This window comes from Myxine glutinosa, chromosome 1, assembly GCF_964187855.1.
Source record: "Myxine glutinosa chromosome 1, kmMyxGlut1.1, whole genome shotgun sequence".
Lineage (NCBI taxonomy): Eukaryota > Metazoa > Chordata > Myxini > Myxiniformes > Myxinidae > Myxine > Myxine glutinosa.
In genome coordinates, this window is record NC_136261.1 from 55,208,496 (window position 1) to 55,231,535 (window position 23,040).

At 45.1% G+C, this 23,040-nt stretch overlaps 1 protein-coding gene across 1 annotated transcript in view; it reads right to left on the bottom strand.

Annotated features, from left to right (window-relative positions):
• The window catches only part of LOC137424248 (uncharacterized), a 207,243-nt gene that overhangs the window by 34,549 nt on the left and 149,654 nt on the right, over positions 1-23,040 (bottom strand). The window contains exons 67-88 of the mRNA XM_078771992.1: positions 22,506-22,610; positions 21,650-21,769; positions 21,416-21,541; positions 21,115-21,219; positions 18,164-18,283; positions 14,435-14,554; positions 14,201-14,326; positions 13,897-14,001; positions 9,064-9,183; positions 8,846-8,971; positions 8,438-8,572; positions 5,455-5,685; positions 4,903-5,031; positions 4,658-4,777; positions 4,396-4,518; positions 4,110-4,235; positions 3,489-3,614; positions 3,248-3,367; positions 2,351-2,470; positions 1,793-1,948; positions 1,554-1,670; positions 1,275-1,424 (exon numbers count right to left, since the gene is read on the bottom strand). Coding sequence (XP_078628118.1) covers positions 1,275-1,424; positions 1,554-1,670; positions 1,793-1,948; positions 2,351-2,470; positions 3,248-3,367; positions 3,489-3,614; positions 4,110-4,235; positions 4,396-4,518; positions 4,658-4,777; positions 4,903-5,031; positions 5,455-5,685; positions 8,438-8,572; positions 8,846-8,971; positions 9,064-9,183; positions 13,897-14,001; positions 14,201-14,326; positions 14,435-14,554; positions 18,164-18,283; positions 21,115-21,219; positions 21,416-21,541; positions 21,650-21,769; positions 22,506-22,610 — 2,826 coding nt within the window. The remainder of the gene's footprint in view (positions 1-1,274; positions 1,425-1,553; positions 1,671-1,792; positions 1,949-2,350; positions 2,471-3,247; positions 3,368-3,488; positions 3,615-4,109; positions 4,236-4,395; positions 4,519-4,657; positions 4,778-4,902; positions 5,032-5,454; positions 5,686-8,437; positions 8,573-8,845; positions 8,972-9,063; positions 9,184-13,896; positions 14,002-14,200; positions 14,327-14,434; positions 14,555-18,163; positions 18,284-21,114; positions 21,220-21,415; positions 21,542-21,649; positions 21,770-22,505; positions 22,611-23,040) is intronic.

Genomic DNA, 23,040 nt, shown 5'->3' on the forward strand with positions numbered 1-23,040 from the left:
GGGCACGCCCTAGGATGTTTACACACACACACCCCTACACAAATTTTTTTTTTTTTTTTTTTTTGGCAAGGAACGGGCACCCACGTACGGGCACGTCCTAGCTTATATATAGTACGGGCATGCCCTAGTAAATTTAAATGAAGTACGATGGGTTCTGGCAAATTAGATGTGCATTGAAAAGTTTTGGGAAAAAAAAGCATTGAAAAGAAAAGTTATGATCAAGCAGGACCCTAACACTAACCCTAACCCTAACAACCCTAACCCTAACAACTAACCCTAACCCTAACAACCCTAACCCTAACAACTAACCCTAACCTTAACAACCCCAACCCTAACACTAACCCTAACCCTAACAACCTTAACCCTAATAACCAACCCAAACCCTAACCCTAACAACCCTAACCCTAACAACCCTAACCCTTACCCTAAAAACCCTAACAACCATAACCCTAACCACCCTAACCCTAACAACCCTAACAACCATAACCCTAACCCTAACCACCCTAACCCTAACGACCCTAACAACCATAACCCTAACCCTAACCACCCTAACCCTAACAACCATAACCCTAACAACCCTAACCCTAACAACCCTAACCCTAACAACCCTAACCCTAAAAACCCTAACCCTAAAAACCCTTACCCTATAAACCCTAACCCTAAGCCGAGTTGCCAATTGGCCGGGTACTCCTGCTTATTCATAGACAGATGTCTGCTGTAGACGGACAAAGTAAACCAATTTCTTAACCCCGCTTTATGTTCCGCACATGCAGGGGAACAACCAAAGCATTTTGCCCAATTAATTCTTACTCACGGTAAGAATGCTGAGTCTGAACTCAATCTAAGTCTAACAATGACAATCTAAGACAATCTTATGACAATCTAATGTCATGAGACAATCTAATGAAATCATTAAATCATTAAATTAAATTAATCATTAAATCTAATGACAATGTAAGTCTAAGTCTAAGTCTAATCTAAGAATGACAGTCTAAGAATGCTAAGGGAAGAATGAGAATGCTGAGTCCGGTTGAGAAGAGTGATGGAAATGAATGTAGAAGGAAGTAGAGGACGGGAAGACCGAGAAAGACTTGGCTAAAGATGGTGGAAGAAGAAATGCGGGCAAGGAGGTTAACAAGGAGAGATGCAGAAAATAGGACAAAATGGAGAAGATTGTCATGGGGACCGCAAGGCTAACCCCCGCTCTAGCAGGGAAAATGGCCTTAAAATGCCTGTTGTTGTTGTTGTTGTTGTTGTTGTTGTTGTTGAGGTACCTTTTATAAAGCGCACTTTGAAGTAGCCGTTGCTTTTCCGGTCCGATATGAATCTGTTGGTGATGAAATCTCCAACACGTGGCTTTCTCACCGAGAAAGTATCGTTGATGTGATCAGATTCCGTTAGGACGTTTGTCTCTTGCAGAGAACCTGCGGGCCGCGGACAAGAGGCGCTCGATGAGCTTCACACTCTCAACGATGGGGTCACGAGACGAGCTTTTTTAGTCAATGGCTTCAGGTCTGTGACATTGCTGCAAATTTACCAAAACGTATTCGTACCTGTTTTCCCTGAAATTTGGTGCAGCAGGTGGTCATAGTTCAAGGCCTGTGAGTTGAAGATGTCAAAGAAGTCTTGCTTGCTCTCTGTGCTGAAGTTTACAAAACTGTACTGGACACCTGTGCACCATCATCAAATATATCATTTAATTGTTTGTTTTTTTAAACATGTACATTTTCAAAATAACCAACGTTTAATTCATACGAATCCACTTGAGCCAGTTTACGTTGTGATCGCATACCATCAGCGTTGGACAGATCCAACCACCAGGCGACGTGTTGCTCCACTTCATACAGGTCAGGCCAGTTTGGGGACATGAAGAACCCAGATTTGAGATTGCAATAACGTGGGGAAATGTGTTGCTTGTTTCGGATAACCGTAAATGAGCACACCTCCTCTGCAAATGCGGGAAAAGAAAGTTAGTATTAACTTAATTTAATTATTTAAATTTAAATTTCATATAAATTAAAAATTTTAATATAAATATAAATTTAAATAGAAAATGAATATTAATTAAGATTAATAAAATGCCAGTTCTTAACTACTTCAGCATCGGTGCACTACAGCAGGCCCAATAAACTGCCTGTGCTGTGATTTGTCCAACCAGGAGTGGCTCGCTCTGACTATCTTACTCCTTGATTGGGGGAAAATGCTCAGCATAGTCAGCTTTACGTCTGCGCGGATACGCTTCAATATCTACAAAACACATGCTGGAGTTCTCGATAATGATTGGTGCTCCTGACATAAGATTATGCACGCCTTCCTTCGGTGACGATGAAAATGGGGTTCATTTTCTTACCCACGCACGAGTTTCCAACATTGCGGTACGCTGGAGGACACAGACAATCAAAACCTCCATCTACATCCCTGCACTCCGTGCCTTCTGGGCAGGCACAGGGATCCAAACATTCATTCACATCTGTTGAGGACAAAAAAGAAAAAGAGAAAGGTCAGACATAAAATGTACATGAAGTTTCCTCACCAAGTTTGGCACAAAACTGAAGCTTTATGATCAAGGTTGCTGAGCAACCTCAGGGATGGCTGTGGACTCTGATTTGGATGTAATTGCTTTTCCATTATATTTTCTCTCATTTCAAATATGTTAATGTTTCTTTTTCGCTTGAGCAACGCCTGGTACTCCAGCTATAAACACTTATATACTTTACTCGGGGTATAAATATAACTTTGTCTGGGGGGTAACATAACCTATGTGGCCGAAGCGTCATTGGAGGGTGTGGAGGACAAGGAGAGGGGCGTAAATTCTCCATGTAAATATGTAGCATGAAGCGCCCCCTGGCGATGGTAACAGAGGGTATTACAATTTCCATTTTTACCTGTGCAACACTGAGTTTTTCCTCCTTCCCTTCCCCCTCCTCCAAAACGGAGGGTCCCGTCAAGGCCACCCCTCCACTACCCCCGCCAAAGGATGTATATGTTGTATATCTTTCTCCTCCCTCTCCTCTCACCTTCCACTTATCCCTCCCTCTCCTGATTCCTAACCCCCCCCCCCCCCTCCACAGCAAAAAAAGTTTACCAAAATTCATTTGGCCAAACTTTTTAAGTCTTTGGACAGGGTCTGAACCATGGTCCTCCCATATTCAGAGTGGATGCTCTAAAGTCTAACCAATATTCTACTGAGTCTGGTTTTACGCCACCGAGTCTGTAATCTTGCAGTGATGTCCAAACTTTGGTTTACCATAGCAGGCGATTCCATTTCCGGCCCAACCCTCCCGGCACACACAGTGTGGCGCTGAGGCGTTCACACGGTCACAGTCAGCACGACTATCACACTGAACACCTCCGCACATGACTATCTCTGCAAAAAAAATGACGTGAAAAATAAAAAGCCGTGAGGCATTGCAAATTATTTACATTTTAAAATCCATTATTCCCATCATTCTGATGCACTGACGCACATAATTATCACGTGTACCCACCTTTGCAATTGTGAGGATCAAGAGGATCTACCTGGAATTCGGGTAAACAGCTACAAACATAGCTGCCATCGTTGTTGCTACAGAGCTGAAGGCAACCTCCATTGTTTTCTACACACTCGTTTGCATCTGCAGAAAAATAGCGGGTCCACTGAGCGTCAGGAGAAATGGACATGCATCGACATTTCATCATGCAAGCAGAGTCAGTCTCCTTCTTTATCATGCACATGCTACAAGGAGTTGGTATTATATTCATATCGGCCTACTTTCATGTAGGCCTACCTGCCCCGGTGTGTACCCCGATTTAGAATAGGTACACCGTATCCCTGCGCATCGTAAGAGGCGACCAAGGGTTGGCGTCAGGAAGGGCATCCGGCCATAAAAACATTGCTTCAAACAGGGAACCATGATTGCCATGGGGCTAACCATAAGATCAAGGGAGCGGGAGACAAGATGGGGAGAGAGAGGGAAGCACACAAGTACAAGAGTAGAGAAGAGGGACATCAGGAGATCTGCGGGAGGGAGAGGCATGGGGGGGGAGGCATGGGAAAGGGGGAGGGGGGTGGGGAAGCTCTACTGCATCTTTTTAGGCCAAAGTGTGTGCCTGTAGCACGGTGCACTCACCAACGCAAAGGCCGTCTTTCACGGTAAACCCGGGGGCACACTCGCAGTAGTACGACCCTTTTGTATTCCTGCACACGCTATTTTGCGCATTGCATCTGTGCTGCCCATAGGAGCATTCGTCCATGTCTGTAAAAATGCACAACAAGGGAGCGAGATGGTGCAAACCAGAGCAGAACACAAGAGTGATGTTCACTCAAGGCCAAATAATTGAAATTTTCAGCTCGAGTATGAAATCTGAAACAACTTTAAATGTCACAACTTTAAACGGCTTCGAAAGAGGTCTTACCTTCACAGGTGGAACCATTGAACACAAAGCCAGCAGGACATTGGCAAGTAAATCCTCCGGGCGTATTGATGCAAGGACTTTCTAGAGGACATAAATTGCTGGACTCCTGGCATTCGTCAATATCTAGTGTAAAACAAAGCATTCAAAGGGATGAACGCCGAGATGATAAGGCAGCCATTATTGATAGCACAGATGACAAAAATCAGCAAATGTCCTCGAAAATGAGAATAAAACAAACGGTGGAGAAAGAATATAAAAATACCTTGGCAGGAGCCATTTACATCGACAAATCCTGGGAAACAGGTGCATATGTACGAGCCTTTAAAGTTATGGCAAAGCGAGTTGGCCATGCAGCTTCCCTCGACCATACATTCGTCGATATCTGCGAACACAAGAACGGAACGTGGAGCCATCGATGGTTCAAATTGCTCAAGATCAGCATCGTCGTGCGAAAGATTCGATGCGCGTCCGATGCCATCGGACCTTCAAATGGAGAATAAAGCTTACCGCTGCAGAAACCGTTGATATCCTCGAAACCAGTCAGGCAATGGCAAGAAGCTTTGTTACCTTTGGTGATGCATTCAGCATTTTCTTGACAATGTACAATCCCCATCGAGGTTGTGCATCGATTGATGACTGCAAGAAAGAAACGAGAAGACCAAACGTGCGGTCAACCGATTACTCAGTTGGAATAGACCATGTTATAATAATGGTCTTGTGTGCCTCCCATTCAGCATAAATGTGGAGCTACGGGTTGTCATGGGAATTCTGAGCGTGTCTGTGTCATGCGAGGTCAAGGCAGTGCATCACCTGCAGCATGTGCAGGTATGTGGTGTTTTGGGCCTTGAATGGCAAGTGTTTATGGAGCCACACCTATCACTAAACTGACTTTGGTAGGGTAGAGGTTGCATTATCCTAATGAGTGTGATATTTTGCGATAACAGAAAGTACCAAAGTTCTTGGGTTAAACCTTTTTTTCGAATATTGCATGGTTTGCGTAGAATAGTGCAACAGCACATCAACTGTGCAGAAAATAAACAATCAAACAAACGGTCACACCTGCACGATAATGAAGACGGAAGCCTTTGCATTCAATGTCCCGGTCAGACAACAGACGCAAATAGCCCAAGCTGTCGTTCTCAAAGCTCATCATAAAGGTTTGCCCCTTCTTGAGGGTTCCTGATAAGCTTTGTGAGCGTGTCGAGGGCAACGAGGTATCCTTTCCGTAGCCAACGTCAAGATAGTCCTGGTTCGCCTGGGTACAGAAATCTTCCACAGTGAAGAGGAGACCTGAAAACAGAAAACGATTAATTCTGAGAAAAGTTGTGGTAACAAAAGAGTTCTTTAACTAGCATAACATGTTAAGCTAGTGTAACTTAGTGGAGACAGTTATTAGTGCAGCTAGTGGAGACCGAGTGAAGATGTAGTCAGTTCTGTAACCTATAGTGTAACCCAGTAGGGAGTTCTGAGACTCACATGCAACTAGCTAGTCAAGTTACAAGTTTAAACTGGTGTAACTAAGTCTGGACCAAGTTACTAGTGTAACCTAGTGGATATGTAGTCAGTTCTGTAACCTATAGTGTAACCCAGTAGGGAGTTCTGAGACTCACATGCAACTAGCTAGTCAAGTTACAAGTTTAAACTGGTGTAACTAAGTCTGGACCAAGTTACTAGTGTAACCTAGTGGATATGTAGCCAGTTCTGTAACCGATAGTGTAACCCAGTAGAGAGTTCTGAGACTCACATGCAACTAGCTAGTCAAACTAAGTCTGGACCAATTTACTAGTGTAACCTAGTGGATATGTAGTCAGTTCTGTAACCTATATTATAACCCAGTATAGAGTTCTGAGACTCACATGCAACTAGCTAGTCAAGTTACAAGTTTAAACTGGTGTAACTAAGTCTGGACCAAGTTACTAGTGTAACCTAGTGGATATGTAGTCAGTTCTGTAACCTATATTATAACCCAGTATAGAGTTCTGAGACTCACATGCAACTAGCTAGTCAAGTTACAAGTTTAAACTGGTGTCACTAAGTCTGGACCAAGTTACTAGTGGAGACCTAGTGGATATGTAGTCAGTTCTGTAACCTATAGTGTAACCCAGTAGAGAGTTCTGAGACTCACATGCAACTAGCTAGTCAAGTTACAAGTTTAAACGGGTGTAACTAAGTCTGGACCAAGTTACTCGTGTAACCTAGTGGATATGTAGTCAGTTCTGCAACCTATATTATAACCCAGTATAGAGTTCTGAGACTCACATGCAACTAGCTAGTCAAGTTACAAGTTTAAACGGGTGTAACTAAGTCTGGACCAAGTTACTAGTGTAACCTAGTGGATATGTAGTCAGTTCTTTAACCTATATTATAACCCAGTATAGAGTTCTGAGACTCACATGCAACTAGCTAGTCAAGTTACAAGTTTAAACTGGTGTCACTAAGTCTGGACCAAGTTACTAGTGTAACCTAGTGGATATGTAGTCAGTTCTGTAACCTATAGTGTAACCCAGTAGGGAGTTCTGAGACTCACATGCAACTAGCTAGTCAAGTTACAAGTTTAAACTGGTGTAACTAAGTCTGGACCAAGTTACTAGTGTAACCTAGTGGATATGTAGCCAGTTCTGTAACCGATAGTGTAACCCAGTAGAGAGTTCTGAGACTCACATGCAACTAGCTAGTCAAACTAAGTCTGGACCAATTTACTAGTGTAACCTAGTGGATATGTAGTCAGTTCTGTAACCTATATTATAACCCAGTATAGAGTTCTGAGACTCACATGCAACTAGCTAGTCAAGTTACAAGTTTAAACTGGTGTAACTAAGTCTGGACCAAGTTACTAGTGTAACCTAGTGGATATGTAGTCAGTTCTGTAACCTATATTATAACCCAGTATAGAGTTCTGAGACTCACATGCAACTAGCTAGTCAAGTTACAAGTTTAAACTGGTGTCACTAAGTCTGGACCAAGTTACTAGTGGAGACCTAGTGGATATGTAGTCAGTTCTGTAACCTATAGTGTAACCCAGTAGAGAGTTCTGAGACTCACATGCAACTAGCTAGTCAAGTTACAAGTTTAAACGGGTGTAACTAAGTCTGGACCAAGTTACTCGTGTAACCTAGTGGATATGTAGTCAGTTCTGCAACCTATATTATAACCCAGTATAGAGTTCTGAGACTCACATGCAACTAGCTAGTCAAGTTACAAGTTTAAACTGGTGTAACTAAGTCTTGACCAAGTTACTAGTGTAACCTAGTGGATATGTAGTCAGTTCTTTAACCTATATTATAACCCAGTATAGAGTTCTGAGACTCACATGCAACTAGCTAGACAAGTTACAAGTTTAAACTGGTGTAACTAAGTCTGGACCAAGTTACTAGTGTAACCTAGTGGATATGTAGTCAGTTCTGTAACCTATATTATAACCCAGTATAGAGTTCTGAGACTCACATGCAACTAGCTAGACAAGTTACAAGTTTAAACTGGTGTCACTAAGTCTGGACCAAGTTACTAGTGGAGACCTAGTGGATATGTAGTCAGTTCTGTAACCTTTAGTGTAACCCAGTAGAGAGTTATGAGACTCATATGCAACTAGCTAGACAAGTTACAAGTTTAAACTGGTGTCACTAAGTCTGGACCAAGTTACTAGTGGAGACCTAGTGGATATGTAGTCAGTTCTGTAACCTATAGTGTAACCAAGTAGAGAGTTCTGAGACTCACTTGCAACTAGCTAGTCAAGTTACAAGTTTAAACTGGTGTAAATAAGTCTGGACCAAGTTACTAGTGTAACCTAGTGGATATGTAGTTTCTTGTGTAATCAAGTTGAGTGCCTTGATTAGTGTAACCTAGCCATGCTGCGAATGTAAACTAGTGTAACCGAGTGTAGACCTTGTGAAGGCCCAGTTCCTAGTGTAACTGAGTGGAAAGTCCGTTGACCAGTGTATAACCTCGTGTTCACCAGGCCTAAATGCGTTATAAATTACAGAGAGGTTTATGAATGACAAGTAACCTCAAAGGTGTGAGCCTTCTCTTACTTGGTCAAACTCACCGGTGTAGTATGGATGTGCCGACATGTCAAATAGCCATTTCACATCGACATTCTCATGGTAGTTCTCTGGGTAGTTGGGACTCATGATGATGCCGGCGGTGGCAGTACATATGGAGTTGATGGCGCAGAAAGGTTCTGAAAATGAATGAAAAGAAAAAATAAGTTCTTAAATTAAGAGTTGGTTAGTTGGTATAAAAGAATTCACGAGTTCAAATAGTCAGGTTGCATTTGGATTAGTTCTTCAAAAAAGCAACAATCAAAATGTGATCAGCAAAGCCTCTGCCAATGTGATAATTCGTTTAAAAATCGGGAAATAAAAGCAAAGACGTTCCGTGTATTTTATGTGGACGAGAAACTCGATAATCCTTTCTGAGGAGCAAAGAATAAAAAGCATCATGTCCATCCTACCCTGGCAAGTTGTTGAACTTCCAGGTTCAAATTTGGATCCAGCAGGGCAGGAGCACGTAAAGCCTCCAGCCGTGCTCAAGCACGTGTGGCTGCATCCTCCGTTGTTAATGAAACATTCGTTGATGACTGAAGGAAGAAAGGACCAACGTCAATTATTCCGATAGAACTTTATTCACAGAGTTCAGATTGTTCATTTTCCATCCGTTTCCCAAACTTACCTCTGCAGACGTGTCCTTCTCTGACGTGGCCGTGCTTGCAGGTACACACATATGAACCAGCGGTATTTGAGCATGTTGCGTTTGGATGGCAAGCAGTCGGAGAGGAACATTCATCGTTGTCTGAAGAAGGAGACAAAAAAGCGGAGAAAATATAAATCAGGGTTACAGTTTGAAACTGTAGAAGTATAAAAACTTCGAAAGACAGGAGTAGGCGAGTTATCGCTGGCATCTCAATTGAAATTTGTCCCTCGTCCTCTTAATTAATAAAATGCATTATAATGACAAATTGGAATCTCCAATTACAAATAAAATGCATTATAATCATTGGAATCTCCCGCGATGACGCTAACTCCAAGGGCCTCTCACTCACTCACCGCAGGCAGGTTGGTGGTCTTTCCATCTTCTACCGACTCCTCTCTGGCCTTGCCCCCCCCCAGCTCTCTCTGGGCTCTGTCCCGCAAATATTCCTACAGGTCGCACAAGATCTGCCTGCAACCCTCTTATGGTCAAACTGCCAAAATCAAGACTCTCTGCTCACCTTCACTCCTTCATTCCCACTCCATCCTCCAGGTCTTTAAAACAGCTGTTCACCACCATCTCTTATCTTCCCCCATCCAAAACCTTCATCTTTTCTACCCCCGCTAATTTCACCCCAATTCCACTTTTTTGAAATACCAACTTTTGTCCTGGAAGTCCTTGGTGTCCTTGTGTTTTATACTTCTCCCTCCCCTCCCCCCCCCCCCTTCCCACGCCTCCTCCCCCCAAGCCCTCTCCCTTCCACACATCTCCCTGCTCTCAAATGTTGTGTTTGTGTGCTTCCCCTTCTCTCCCCATCTTGTTTTCCGCTCCCTCTTTTTATATATTTTGTTTGTCTGGTTGATTTGTTTATGAAGTAAATGTTAGCTCTTTCACGAGCCTCGATGCAGTATACCAAAAAAAATAAAAAAAATAAAATGCCCGTCCAGGGCTCTCCTCATACATATTCTCATGAACGTTACCAAAATCCGATGTATTGTTCATGAGATATAAGTAGTTGAGTTATTTGATGAATATTAACAACACTGCGCTATAATTTATAAGAATCTGGTAGAAAAAGGATTAATTATATTATTGTAGGAGCTATGCTCCAACGTAAATCGGAAGAATGGACGCGACAAAAAGCTGGAATTCGTCCGAGTTTCTTTATTGTGTCAAATCAACTCGGGTACTCTGAAAAGCCCGTTTACCGGGCAGCAATATATATACACATTATCCCGGAGCGTTTGCCCGGGAAAGGCGAGAGGGGGCATGCCCGGGCGTCCTGGACGAGCCCGGCATGGTGATCGCTCCGCGTCCTCGGTAGGTGCAAGGCGATTGTGTAAACCCAGCGGTAGCCGCTACACACGTCCCCCCAGAATCGACTTGCACCGGCAGGGTCAATTTAAGGGGGGTCCTGATGACCCGGCCGAAGCGACCCCTGGCGGGTCGTGGGGGGGGGGGGGAGGGTCCGGTGTGGTGGTGGGCGGTCGAGTGGGGGGCACCGTGGACGGGGGGCGGCCTCGCTGCGGCGGAAGGGCCAACCGTGGCGGTTGGTCGATGTCCATGTGTGCCGGTTTGAGGCGGTCCACAGCAATCCGGTCCGACCTGCCGCCGATGTCGATGACGAACGACTTGTCGTCCCGTCGCAGGACCCGGAAGGGCCCGTCGTACGGCGGCCGGAGTGGCCCCCGATGTGCGTCATGACGCACAAAAACGTACTCTGCTGTGCGAAGCACTGGGGGGACGTAGGACTGGGGGTCACCGTGGTGGGACGTTGGCACGGGGGCAAACCGTCGGGCGGTCTCCTGGAGGTCCGAGCGCTGGTGAGCTGCGGACCAGGGACTGGTAGCGTCGGGCACGAATTCGCCCGGGACGCGTAGCGCCTGGCCGTAGACAAGCTCGGCGGTGGACGCCCGGAGGTCCTCCGTGGGGGCCGTGCGGAGGCCCAAAAGGACCCACGGCAGCCGGTCGGCCCAACCGCCGTCCTGAAGGCCGGCCATGAGCGCGGCCTTCATGGAGCGGTGGAATCACTCGCACAACCCATTGGCTTGGGGGTGGTAGGCCGTAGTACGGTTGAGCTTGACCCCCAGGTTGCGGGCGACCGCGCCCCACAGCTTGGAGGTGAACTGCGGTCCGCGGTCCGACGAGATGTCCGCCGGTGCACCGAAGCGGGCGACCCAGGTGGCGATGAAAGCCTGCGCCACGTCGGCGGTGGTGGTGGAGACGAGGGGAACGGCCTCCGGCCACCTGGTGGTCCTGTCCACCAAGGTGAGCAGGTGTGTGAAACCCCGTGATGGGGGGAGGGGGCCCACCAGGTCCACGTTGACGTGGTCGAAACGTCGTTCGGGCACGGTGAAAGGTGCCAGCGGGGCCTGGGTGTGTCGGTGGACCTCGGCCTGTTGGCAGGCTGTGTAGGTGCTGGTCCAATCGTGGACGTCCCGTCGAAGGCCGTGCCAGACGAATCGCGCCGACACCAGCTTCTGGGTAGCTTTCCGGCCCGGGTGGGAAAGGCCGTGGAGGGAGGCGAAGATGCGGCGTTGCCAGGTAACGGGCACGATGGGGCGAGGCTGGCCTTGGGAGGCGTCGCAGAGCAGGACAGTGTCCGCGAAGGGGATGGCGGCCAGGCGGAGGCCCGTGTCCGCCGCCCGGAGGGCTTGCACCGTGGTGTCGGTGGTTTGGTCCGCCGCCATAAGCGCGAAGTCCACGCCGAGGTGGACCGCGTTCGCGCTGGCCCGAGAAAGACAGTCGGCCACGGCGTTGTCTTTGCCGGCGACGTGCCGGATGTCCGTGGTAAACTCCGACACGGCGGAGAGGTGGCACTGTTGGCGGGCCGACCACGGCTCCATGACCTTGGCCATTGCGTAAACCAACGGCTTGTGGTCAACGAACGCCGTGAAGGGTCGGCGCTCCAGGAGGTGGCGGAAATGGCGAACGGCCAGGTGTAGACCGAGGAGCTCACGGTCAAACGTGCTATATTTGAGCTCGTTCGGCCGGAGTTGCCGGCTGAAAAAAGCAAGTGGCTGCCAAACCCCGTTCACCCATTGCTCATGTACGGCGCCCACCGCGTAGTCGGAGGCATCCGTGGTGAGGGCGATGGGAGCGTTGAGCACCGGGTGAGCGAGCAGTGTTGCGTCGGCGAGGGCCCGCTTTGAGCTTTTAAAGGCCGCGTCCATTGCTGTGGACCAGATGACGTCGTGCTTGGCCGGCTTACCCCGGAGGGCTTCGTAGAGGGGCCGCATGAGTTGAGCAGCACGGGGCACAAAGCGGTGATAGAAATTCACCATTCCCAGGAATTCCTGCAGGGCCTTTATGGAGCGGGGACGCGGAAACGTGGTGATGGCCTCGACCTTGGTTGGCAGCGGCACGGCCCCGTTCTTGGTGATGTGGTGGCCCAAAAAATCAACGGCCGTCGTGCCGAAGTGGCATTTGGCCGGGTTGACGATGAGGCCCTGCTCGCTGAGGTGCCCGAACAGTGTTCGGAGGTGGAGGAGGTGCTCGGCCCGGGACGTGCTAGCGACGAGGATGTCGTCCAGGTAAACGAAGAGGAATGGCAGGTCACGCAGCACGCCGTCCATCAAGCGCTGCAACGCGTGAGCCGCGTTCTTGAGGCCAAACGGCATTCGCAGGAATTCGAATAAGCCGAACGGCGTGATGACGGCCGTTTTTGGGACGTCGGCCGCCCTGACAGGTACCTGGTGATATCCCCGTATTAAATCGATCTTTGAAAAAATGACCCGTCCTACCAAACGGGCGGAGAGGTCTTGGATGTGCGGGATCGGATACCTGTCGGGGGTGGTAGCGTCGTTAAGGCGGCAGTAGTCGCCACATGGGCGCCAGCCGCCCCCTGGTTTTGGGACGATGTGTAGTGGCGAAGCCCACGCGCTATCAGAGCGCCGCATGATGCCGAGGTGTTCCAAAGCGTCGAACTCGGCTTTGGCCATGGCGAGCTTGGCTGGGTCGAGGCGGCGGGCTCTGGTGTAGACCGGCGGGCCTGTGGTTGGTATGTGGTGCTCGATCCCATGTTGTACTGCGACGGCCGAAAATGTCGGCCGCGTGAGGGCCGGGAACTCCGTGAGCAGGCGAGCAAACTCGTTCGCCGCCGGGAGGGCGCATGCCAGCTCGGTCGGAGCGGAGCTGCTCAATGTGCATGCCAGGGAGCTGAAGGTCTCGGCGTTGATGAGGCGACGCCGTTGGATGTCCACCAGCAGTCCGTGTGCGCAGAGGAAGTCGGCGCCTAGCAGAGCCATGGGCACGCTTGCGGTTACAAAAGTCCAATTAAAGCGTTGGCCGCCGAAGCAGAGGGTGACGTTGCGCGGGCCGAAGGTGCGGATGGCCGATCCGTTGGCCGCAACCAAGGAGGGGCCGCAAACCGCGGACTGCCTGTCCTGATCGGAGGCGGGTATGACGCTCAGTTGGGCACCGGTGTCACACAGGAAGCGCCGTCCGGACGCTTTGTCCGTGATGAAAAGTAAGTTGCCCGTGTGGCCGGCGCTCATGGCTGGTAATGAACGCCCCCCCCCCTTCCCATGCCTCCTCCCCCCAAACCCTCCCCCTCCCACAGATCTCCCGATGTCCCTATTCTCTACTGTTGTGCTTGTGTGCTTCCCTCTCTCTCCCCATCTTGTCTCCCGTTCCCTTTATCTTACGTTTTATGTGTCAGTTTGTCTTTTTGTGATTAATGTTAGCTTTTACATGAGACTCGATGTTGTATACAAAAAAATGAAAAAAATGAAAAAACAAAAATGGACACACACAGGCATTAATTTGACATCAGCAAGTCAAATTTAGATGAAGTTCTCAGCATGTTGGTCTCACCTGCACAGGTGATTCCATTTCCGCTCCAACCGACGTGACAAACACAGCTACCTGCCTGGCAGTCGGCATTGGAATCGCACAATTCTCCTCCACAAAGGCCGGAGGCTGGAAGAAATGGACTGCCTGTTATCACATTTGGTCCCCAAAAGTACCGACAACCTTCACTAAAAAGAATGCTCGGCTTCAGATAAATCACAGCTTTTCCATCTTTGTTATCAAATTCTCATCAAGAAAAGTAAAAAAACTAATGCAAAAAAAAAATTCAACAATTTAAAATAATGAGAAACCATTGAAAAGATCTTACCTTCACAAGTTGTAGAACTTCCAGGTACAAACTGCTGTCCGGGAGGACATGAGCACTCAAAGCTTCCAACTGTGTTCAGACACGTGTGGCTGCATCCGCCGTTATTTGAGGAGCATTCGTCAAGGTCTGTGAACATAAATCCATGAAAATAAATCAATATCTATTGGGAACATTTCATAAACAGCAAAACTGAAAATGTTTTTTGATGATTTTCCATCCTTTTCGCAAACCCACCTGTACAGGTGTGTCCATCTCCTGTGTAGCCACTCGAGCAGGTACAGATGTAAGAACCAGCGGTGTTAAAGCATGTTGCGCTTGGATGGCAAGCAGTCGGAGAAGAACATTCATTGTTATCTGAAGAAGGAGACAAAAAAGCGGAGGAGAAAGAAGAGTGGAGGAAAAAGTGAAGAAGAAGACTTACGAATAAGTTTTTGTTGGGGTGACAGGATAGCCGAGAGATATACGCATTCAAATCTTAGCTGTCTAGCCTGGGTTCGAATCCCGTCTGACAGCATTTAGTTGGGAGATGTTAAGGGTTCCGTGGTGATGTCCGCGAAGAGTGGGCGAGCTATCACAGGCACACTGAACACATTCAAACTTCAAGAACTAACGTACAGGGGGCACTGCATTAGCGGCAAAGCTGCACCCACAGAAAATCATGCTACCCTTAGCCATTGTGCTGTGTACAATAGAGGAAGAAGATGAGTCAAACTGTTTCATTTCCATTTCAAAAGGGAGTGGTTTTGTGGGTGACTGGGTAAGGTATTGTTGGAAATCCTTCACTCGTGAGGGTTCGATTCAATTTTGTACTCGGTGGTAATATTACCAATTTGGGAGGAAGGGTTGATTTGTGCAGGTGGGTTCACAGGTACCAAATAATTCACGACTTGTCATGAGCACGCCTGAAGCTCTGCCGAGGATGAGTTTCCATCATTTCAATAGTTCTTGTTTAAATTTGATGACAAGTTGTTTTAGAATAGTGATCCACACTCAGTCTTAGTCAAAGATAATGTTCCAAATGAGAATGCATTTTCCATGGCGAGAAACACTCCAGGTGGTTTACATTTGACGAATCGGAAAAGGTGATTGGTATTTGGTAGTGACGATGCCAGCACACAGGGGGCTGTTCTTTTCTGGAGACAATTTGGGAATCCTCGTCCCCTTTTATCCCTCGGATGCAGTGATTGGGCCTCGGAGGCCCACAAGGTTTTTTTTGTTGCAAAAACTATGCTGTACAATTATTTTTTTTGGAATAAGCCTCATTTTAACCAACTTTAATGTTGTTACACAAAATTCAGTGACATAAAAAAAATTCATTCAGGCTCGTGGGAAAATCTTCATTCTTCATTTATAACCCGAAAATCCGACACGAATGCAAGCCTGGGGCTTTCGAGGCCACGCATAAATGTTGTTGTACTACTATGTTATATCATTATTTTCTTGATATGAGCCTCATTATATGCTCCTATAACTTGGTTACAAATAATTCAGTGACAAAAATATGAAAATGAAAAAACTTTACACGAATACATTCGTGGGGCCTCCAGGGCCCAATGGCTGCATAGGTGTCGGATTTTTGACAGTTGTGGACATATACATTCTAAATAAAAGGATTAGTGAATCATATTTTTTGAGGAAATACTCCTGCATGATACTCAACCTTTTAGAAAAAAAAAAGTTGAAAAACGAAGAACACCAAAAAATTTTTGCAAAAAAAGAAGAAAGATTAATTACTTGTATGGGATTCTTCCAACTAATAGGATCAATGATTCACATTTTCTGAGCAAATACACATCCATGAGTATCGATTTGGATTGAAAAAGTATATGAAAGAAAAAAAAAATCTATCATTTTTGTTTAAAAAAATTTTTAAACCACGAATACATCCGTTGGGCCTCTGAGGGCCAATGGCTGCGTTTACAGTCACGTGAAAAAGTAAGTACACCCCATGTAAAGTTTTGACTTTTTCAACATATTTCAACATACAGTTATTTGATCTTCATTTCAACAATATTGACAGATAAAGGTGATATAATATAACAAATATCATGAAACATTTACATTTTGTAGCCCATTGTATAATTTAAATAAACATAAATGCAAATTTTGCATGTGGAAAAAGTAAGTACACCCCTACATTTATCACTATTTCAAATATCTAAAATTAGAATCAGGTGCAGCAGCGCAGGTGCAAATGATTAGAACATCGTCAGAGAGGATCTTCGAGGAACCTGTCTTATTTAAACCTCAGACATTTAGTTTAGTTTGCTCTTTTTTGATGAAGTGTGTGGCGTCACCATGCCTCGATCAAAAGAGCTCTTTGAGGCCTCCAGAAGGAAGGTTATAGATGCCTACGAGTCTGGGAAGGGATTTAAAAAGATCTCCAAACAATTTGAAATCAATCATTCGACTGTCCGGAAGATCATCTACAAGTGGAGAAGATTCCAAACAACTGCCAACTTGTTCAGGCCAGGCCGCCCCAGCAAGTTCAGCCCGAGAGCAGACCGCAAGATGCTGAAAGAAGTCTCTAAGAACCCCAGAATGTCATCACGGGACCTACAGGTAGCTCTTGCCACTGTTGATGTCAAAGTGCACGAGTCTACCTTTAGAAAGAGGCTGCACAAATTTGATCTGCATGGGAGGTGTGCCAGGAGGAAACCTTTGCTGTCCAGAAAGAACATCAGGGCAAGACTAAAGTTTGCCAATGAACACCTAGGCAAAGACCAGCACTTCTGGAACAATGTGCTCTGGACAGATGAGTCAAAGGTAGAGCTATTTGGCCACAGTACCAGAAGACATGTTTGGCAAAAACCAAAGACAGCATTTGACCACAAGAACCTGATACCAACTGTGAAGCATGGTGGTGGAAATATTATGGTTTGGGGCAGCTTTGCTGCATCAGGGCCTGGGCAGTGCACCATCATAGAATCCACGATGAATTCTTCATTGTAGCAGAGGGTGCTTGAGGAGAATGTGAGGCCATCTGTCAGAAAGTTGAAGCTCAACCGAAGGTGGACCTTGCAACATGACAATGACCCTAAACATACCAGTAAATCCACCAAGGAATGGCTGAACAGAAAGAAATAATAATAATGCATTTATTTTATATAGCGCTTTTTCGGAAGCCGAAAGACGCTTTGACAGAGTGCAAAACATAATGCATAGCAAAACATAAAAACAATTGCAAATGGAGGGTTCTGGAATGGCCAAGTCAAAGCCTGGATCTAAATCCCATCGAGATGTTGTGGGGGGATTTGAAACGAGCTGTGCATGCAAGCAACCCCTCAAACATCGCACAGCTGAAAGAATTCTGCATGGAGGAGTGGGCAAAAATTTCTCCCAGTCGATGTCAGAGACTGGTAGACAGTTATAAGAAAAGCCGATTTGAGGTTGTTTCTGCCAAAGGGGGCAATACCACCTATTGGAGCCAAGGGTGTACTTACTTTTTCCACATGCAAAATTTGCATTTATGTTTATTTAAATTATACAATGGACCACAAAATGTAAATGTTTCATGATATTTGTTGTATTATTTCACCTTTATCTATCAATATTGTTGAAATGAAGATCAAATAGCTGAATGTTGAAATATGTTGAAAAAGTCGAAACTTTACATGGGGTGTACTTACTTTTTCGCGTGAGTGCATGTAGGATTTTTGACGTCTGCATCTAAGAGTTAAATAATTATAAACTGTTTGGGACAATGCTTTATGCCTTTGGAAGAGCATTTATAATGGGATTTCATTCCTCTGGGAATTGAACAAAGAGAAAAACAGGAATGAGTTCCTGACGAAATATTTCGAACATTCTGTATCTTGTAAATAATGTAAACCATTCACATTATACAAGGTTACATTGTAAATTAATAAATAATTCATTACATCTAAATTTATTCAAAAGGTATCTGATGTTATAATTACTGAAGTTGGTAAACAAGATTCAACTTCTGTGTCATAAACCCACCTCTGCAGGTGTGTCCATCTCCAGTGTAGCCACTCGAGCAGGTACAGATGTAAGAACCCACGGTATTTAAGCATGTGGCATTTGGAGGGCAAGTAGTCGGAGAAGAACATTCGTTGTTGTCTGAATAAGAAAACCATACATGGAATATAATTGTTTGGGGTATCAGGTATATCGGGCTATAATCAGGGTTATGGTTTGAAACTTTTTCAATGGATGAGACAAATGGAACAAGCATTCTGAGTATTGCGCTGCAATACATGTCCCCTACCGTCAGTCTGTTGTCCGGAAAACTGTTTTGGAAATTACCAAGGGTTATTTACCCACAGGTTCTGAATCGTTGCCAATCGCTAATTACCTCAGGACGGGCTCACCTGTGATTCGCACTCGGGACTTCGATTTATACACCTTGCAGACAGGTCAGCAGAAGCACGAGAAAAAAAATTGTTGATAAAGAACCTTTCGAGTCGCTAAATATCAGTAATTTATTATATTTTCCGGTTCACGATCAATGATTGATGTGTATATATATATGTTGCTCGGCTTGGCTCCGCCCCTCCCGAAAGCGCACGCTGTGTCGCGCTTTTGACGTTCGCGAGACGAGGCTGAGGGCGCGCGGTGCGGCTTGAGGAGAACTCTGGAATAAACAAGAGATATACATTTTAAAAATATTTTCGTTTAATTAACGATATCTGCCAAACCACGTGCCCTATCGCAAATTCCAAAAGGACATTTTAGTAGATTGACATGCTGAACAGATCTGTGAAGTTTCCCCTTGATTGGATCAAAAATGACGGAGGAGCTCGGTTTTAAAGGTTCATGCTTAAAAACGTCATAACTCTGAAACCATGTGATGCATGACGCCATATGCTTGCTGACTTTTTTGTTCGTCATGGGTATGCGATTCTGCCTGCAAAGGTTGGCCTCGATCTGTTCAGCCGTTGCAGAGAAAAAGGGGTTTTCGTGTTTTCACGAAAAACAATAGGGCGGCCGAACCACGTGACCTGTCACGTCATAATTACCATTACAATATTCTGCAGACCGAGTCCCTCCTATGGTGAAAATTTCATCTCAAACGGTCCTATTATTGCAGAGAAATTGGTTTTTAAAGGAAATTAAAACTTAAAATGGCACTGAGTTAAGGATCATCAGAATTATCAGAATTCCCAAAGTTCAAAGTGCCATAACTTTGTCAAAAATGATCGAAATGTCGTGAAGTTCGACCTTGATCTGTAACTTATCATGAGGTAACCATGTGCCAAGTTTCAAATCATTAGCGTTAAGAGTTTAGAAAAAAAGTCCGGAAAACTGTTCTTTGCGTGACGGACTGACGGACTGACGGACGGAGGGCCGGAGTGCAAACCTATAGTCCCCTCCGGTGTACACCGGTCGGGGACTAATAAGAGGAAATGACACCTGATGGAAACCAGGTGCAGAGGGATTGCCACAAAATTATACATCCAAAGGTGATTTTGCAGATTGTTTAAACTTTCCTGATTACTCTACCATTGTTGAGTTGTATATTTGTGCAGGTATCAAATTATCTTTACGTTTTCATGAACTCAAGGACACACACACACACACACACACACACACACACACACACACACACACACACACACACACACACACACACACACACACACACACACACACACACACACACACACACACTTTATTAATTGTACAGTATCCGATATTCCGAAAATATAACATTCCTAGTATAAAATCCCATCAAATACGATGGGTTGGAACAGTTTATTCGACGGTGCAGTCTTGTGAGCATGCCAAAGTCTGAAGCCTGGGCCTAGTGTCTGGTTTGCTTTTATCTTCTTTATTTATGAGAGATCATGCACATGTAAATGGACACTCGTCAGCTCAACTGGAGTTTCATCCGGTGAGCTTATGCGATTGAGCAGTGTCCATAGGTAAGTCAGTTAGTGAGTGAGTAAACACTTCAGTCATTATCGCTTGAACCAAACACACGATTTTGATGAAACTTTGCCATAATCTCCATATATGAAGCCGAAAGAAGGTGGATTGACTGCATCAAAATCTGCGTTTATTGAGGGCGCCGATGGGGGAGGGGAAGGGGGTGGTTTGACCCACAAAATGGCTATTTGCTCTCTTCTCCAAATCTACACATACAATTTATTTCAATGAAACTTGATCCCAACCTTCATCGCCCACTATGTACCAAAGTTTGTTCACGACATGAACAATATCAGGGTCCGGGGGGGGGGGGGGGGGGGGTCTGTACCTCCACCTCCTGATCAATGTGAGCTTCAGGACTCGCAATCCTATTATTATTTTTTTTATCTTTGTGCACGTTACACATCATGTGCCGCGAATTTCACCTCCCTGTACCTTGTATTTATTGTTATTAAAAAAAAAAAAAAAGGCTTCTGTACACCACCCTTGAGGCTCGGCCTGCAAGCCACCATCTACATTTCCAATAGAAGAGACACAATTACTATTTTATGTAAATTATCTTCCAAGTTTGTTTTACCCTCAAAAATAGACCGTTGTGAAAACAAATTTGTGTTAAAATATTGGCCTTTAAAACCTTCACTTTGAGGGAACAGACTCTTTACAAACACACAAACTGATGCGTTTTATTTGTTAGATCATTTGAAGGATTGCTGTAAACCTGTACATGTGTTAAATGATATTACCGACATGAAACCCACCTGTACAGGTACCAGCATACAAGGTTCTTTTCTGGAAGCAATGCAGGAACCCTATTCCCCTTTTAAATAATTATAAACTGTATGGTCGAATGCTTTTACCTTTGGAAGAGCATTTATCATTTATAAACTTTACATTTTGGTAAACTCAAACATACCAACACACAAATGCACCACACACAAATAAGCACACACACAAACACATGTATATCATTAATTTGAGATCAGCATGTTAAACGTGTGAGGTTTTTAACATGTTGGACTCACCTGCACAGGTGATTCCATTCCCGCTCCAGCCGACGTGACAAACACAGCTACCTGCCTGGCAGTCGGCATTGGAATCACATGATTCTCCTCCACAAGGACTGGAGGCTGGAAGAAATGGACACAAGTTATCACATTGGGGCCCCAAAAGTACCCACAACCTTCACTAAAAAGAATACTCGGATTCAGATAAATCACAGCTTTTCCATCTTTGTTCTCAAATTCTCATCAAGAAAAGTAAAAAAACTGATGTATAAAAAAAATAACAATTTAAAATCATGTGAAACCATTGGAAAGATCTTACCTTCACAAGTTGTAGAACTTCCAGGTACAAACTGCTGTCCGGGAGGACATGAGCACTCAAAGCTTCCAGCTGTGTTCAGACACGTGTGGCTGCATCCGCCGTTATTTGAGGAGCATTCGTCAAGGTCTGTGAACATAAATCCATGAAAATAAATCAATATCTATTGGGAACATTTCATAAACAGCAAAACTGAAAATGTTTTTTGATGATTTTCCATCCTTTTCGCAAACCCACCTGTACAGTTATGTCCATCTCCTGTGTAGCCACTCGAGCAGGTACAGATGTAAGAACCAGCGGTGTTTAAGCATGTGGCATTTGGATGGCAAGTAGTCGGAGAAGAACATTCATTGTTATCTGAAGAAGAAGACCATATAATAAATATAATTATATGGGGTATCAGGTATCATCGGGGTATGATTAGGGTTATGCTTTGTAACTTTTTCTGTTGATCAGGCAGATGTGAGAAAAGGAAATAACACCTGATGGAACCTCGTTGAACACGGAAAGCAGAATTGCCACAAAATTGTACATCTAAAGGTGATTTTGCAGATAGATTCAACTTTACTGTTTACTCGTCCATTGGTTGATTTGTATTAAAAAAAAAAAAAAAACACCTTTAGAGGCCATTTTTCCCCGCAAGCGGGGGTTGGCCTTTTTCGGGAATTGTGGTTGTTGTTGTTTTTCGGTCCCCTTTTTGAAGCAATGTTTTACGGCCGGATGCCCTTCCTGACGCCGACCCTTTTTGCCGCCTTTAACGACAAGCAGGGAATTACCAGTGAACTGGTACTCAATTTGCCGACCTCGGAAGGATGACAGGCTGAGTCAACCTTCCCCTGGCGTTAATTTCAGCGATTGACCGGGATTCGAACCCAGGATCCTAGGATCCTAAGCCGGCACCCTAGCCGCTAGCCCAACACCAGAGCAACACCAACACCAATACCATTGGTTGATTTGTATACAGGCACAAAAACTCAAACATGCCAACACAGAAACATAGACACAGACACACACACACGCAAACGAATACACAAATTCACAAATTTGACGACAGCATGTTAAACCTATGAAATTTTTAACATGTTGGACTCACCTGAACAGATGAGTCCATCCCCGGTCCAGCCGACTCGACAAACACAGGTACCTGAGATGCAGTAGGCATTGGAATTGCATGATTCTCCTCCACAAGAACCAGAGGCTGGAAGAAATGGACAGAAATCATCACAATGGGTCTCCAAAAGTTCCAACAACCTTCACTTAAAAGGATACCTTCGATTGAATTTTGTACTCGGTGGAAATATTCACAATCTAGGAGGAAGTGTTGATTTGTGCAGGTGGGTTCTCAGGTACCGAATAATTCATGATAGAATTGTAAAGGTGGGTTCTCAGGTACCTAATAATTCACGACTTGTCATGAGCACCCCTGAAGCTCTGCCGAGGATGAGTTTCCATCATTTCAATAGTTCTTGTTTACATTTGATTACAAGTTGTTTTAGAATAGTGATCCACACTCAGTCTTAGTCAAAGATAATGTTCCAAATGAGAATGCATTTTCCATGATGAGAAACACTCCAGGTGGTTTACATTTGACAAATCGGAAAAGGTGATTGGTATTTGGTAGTGACGGT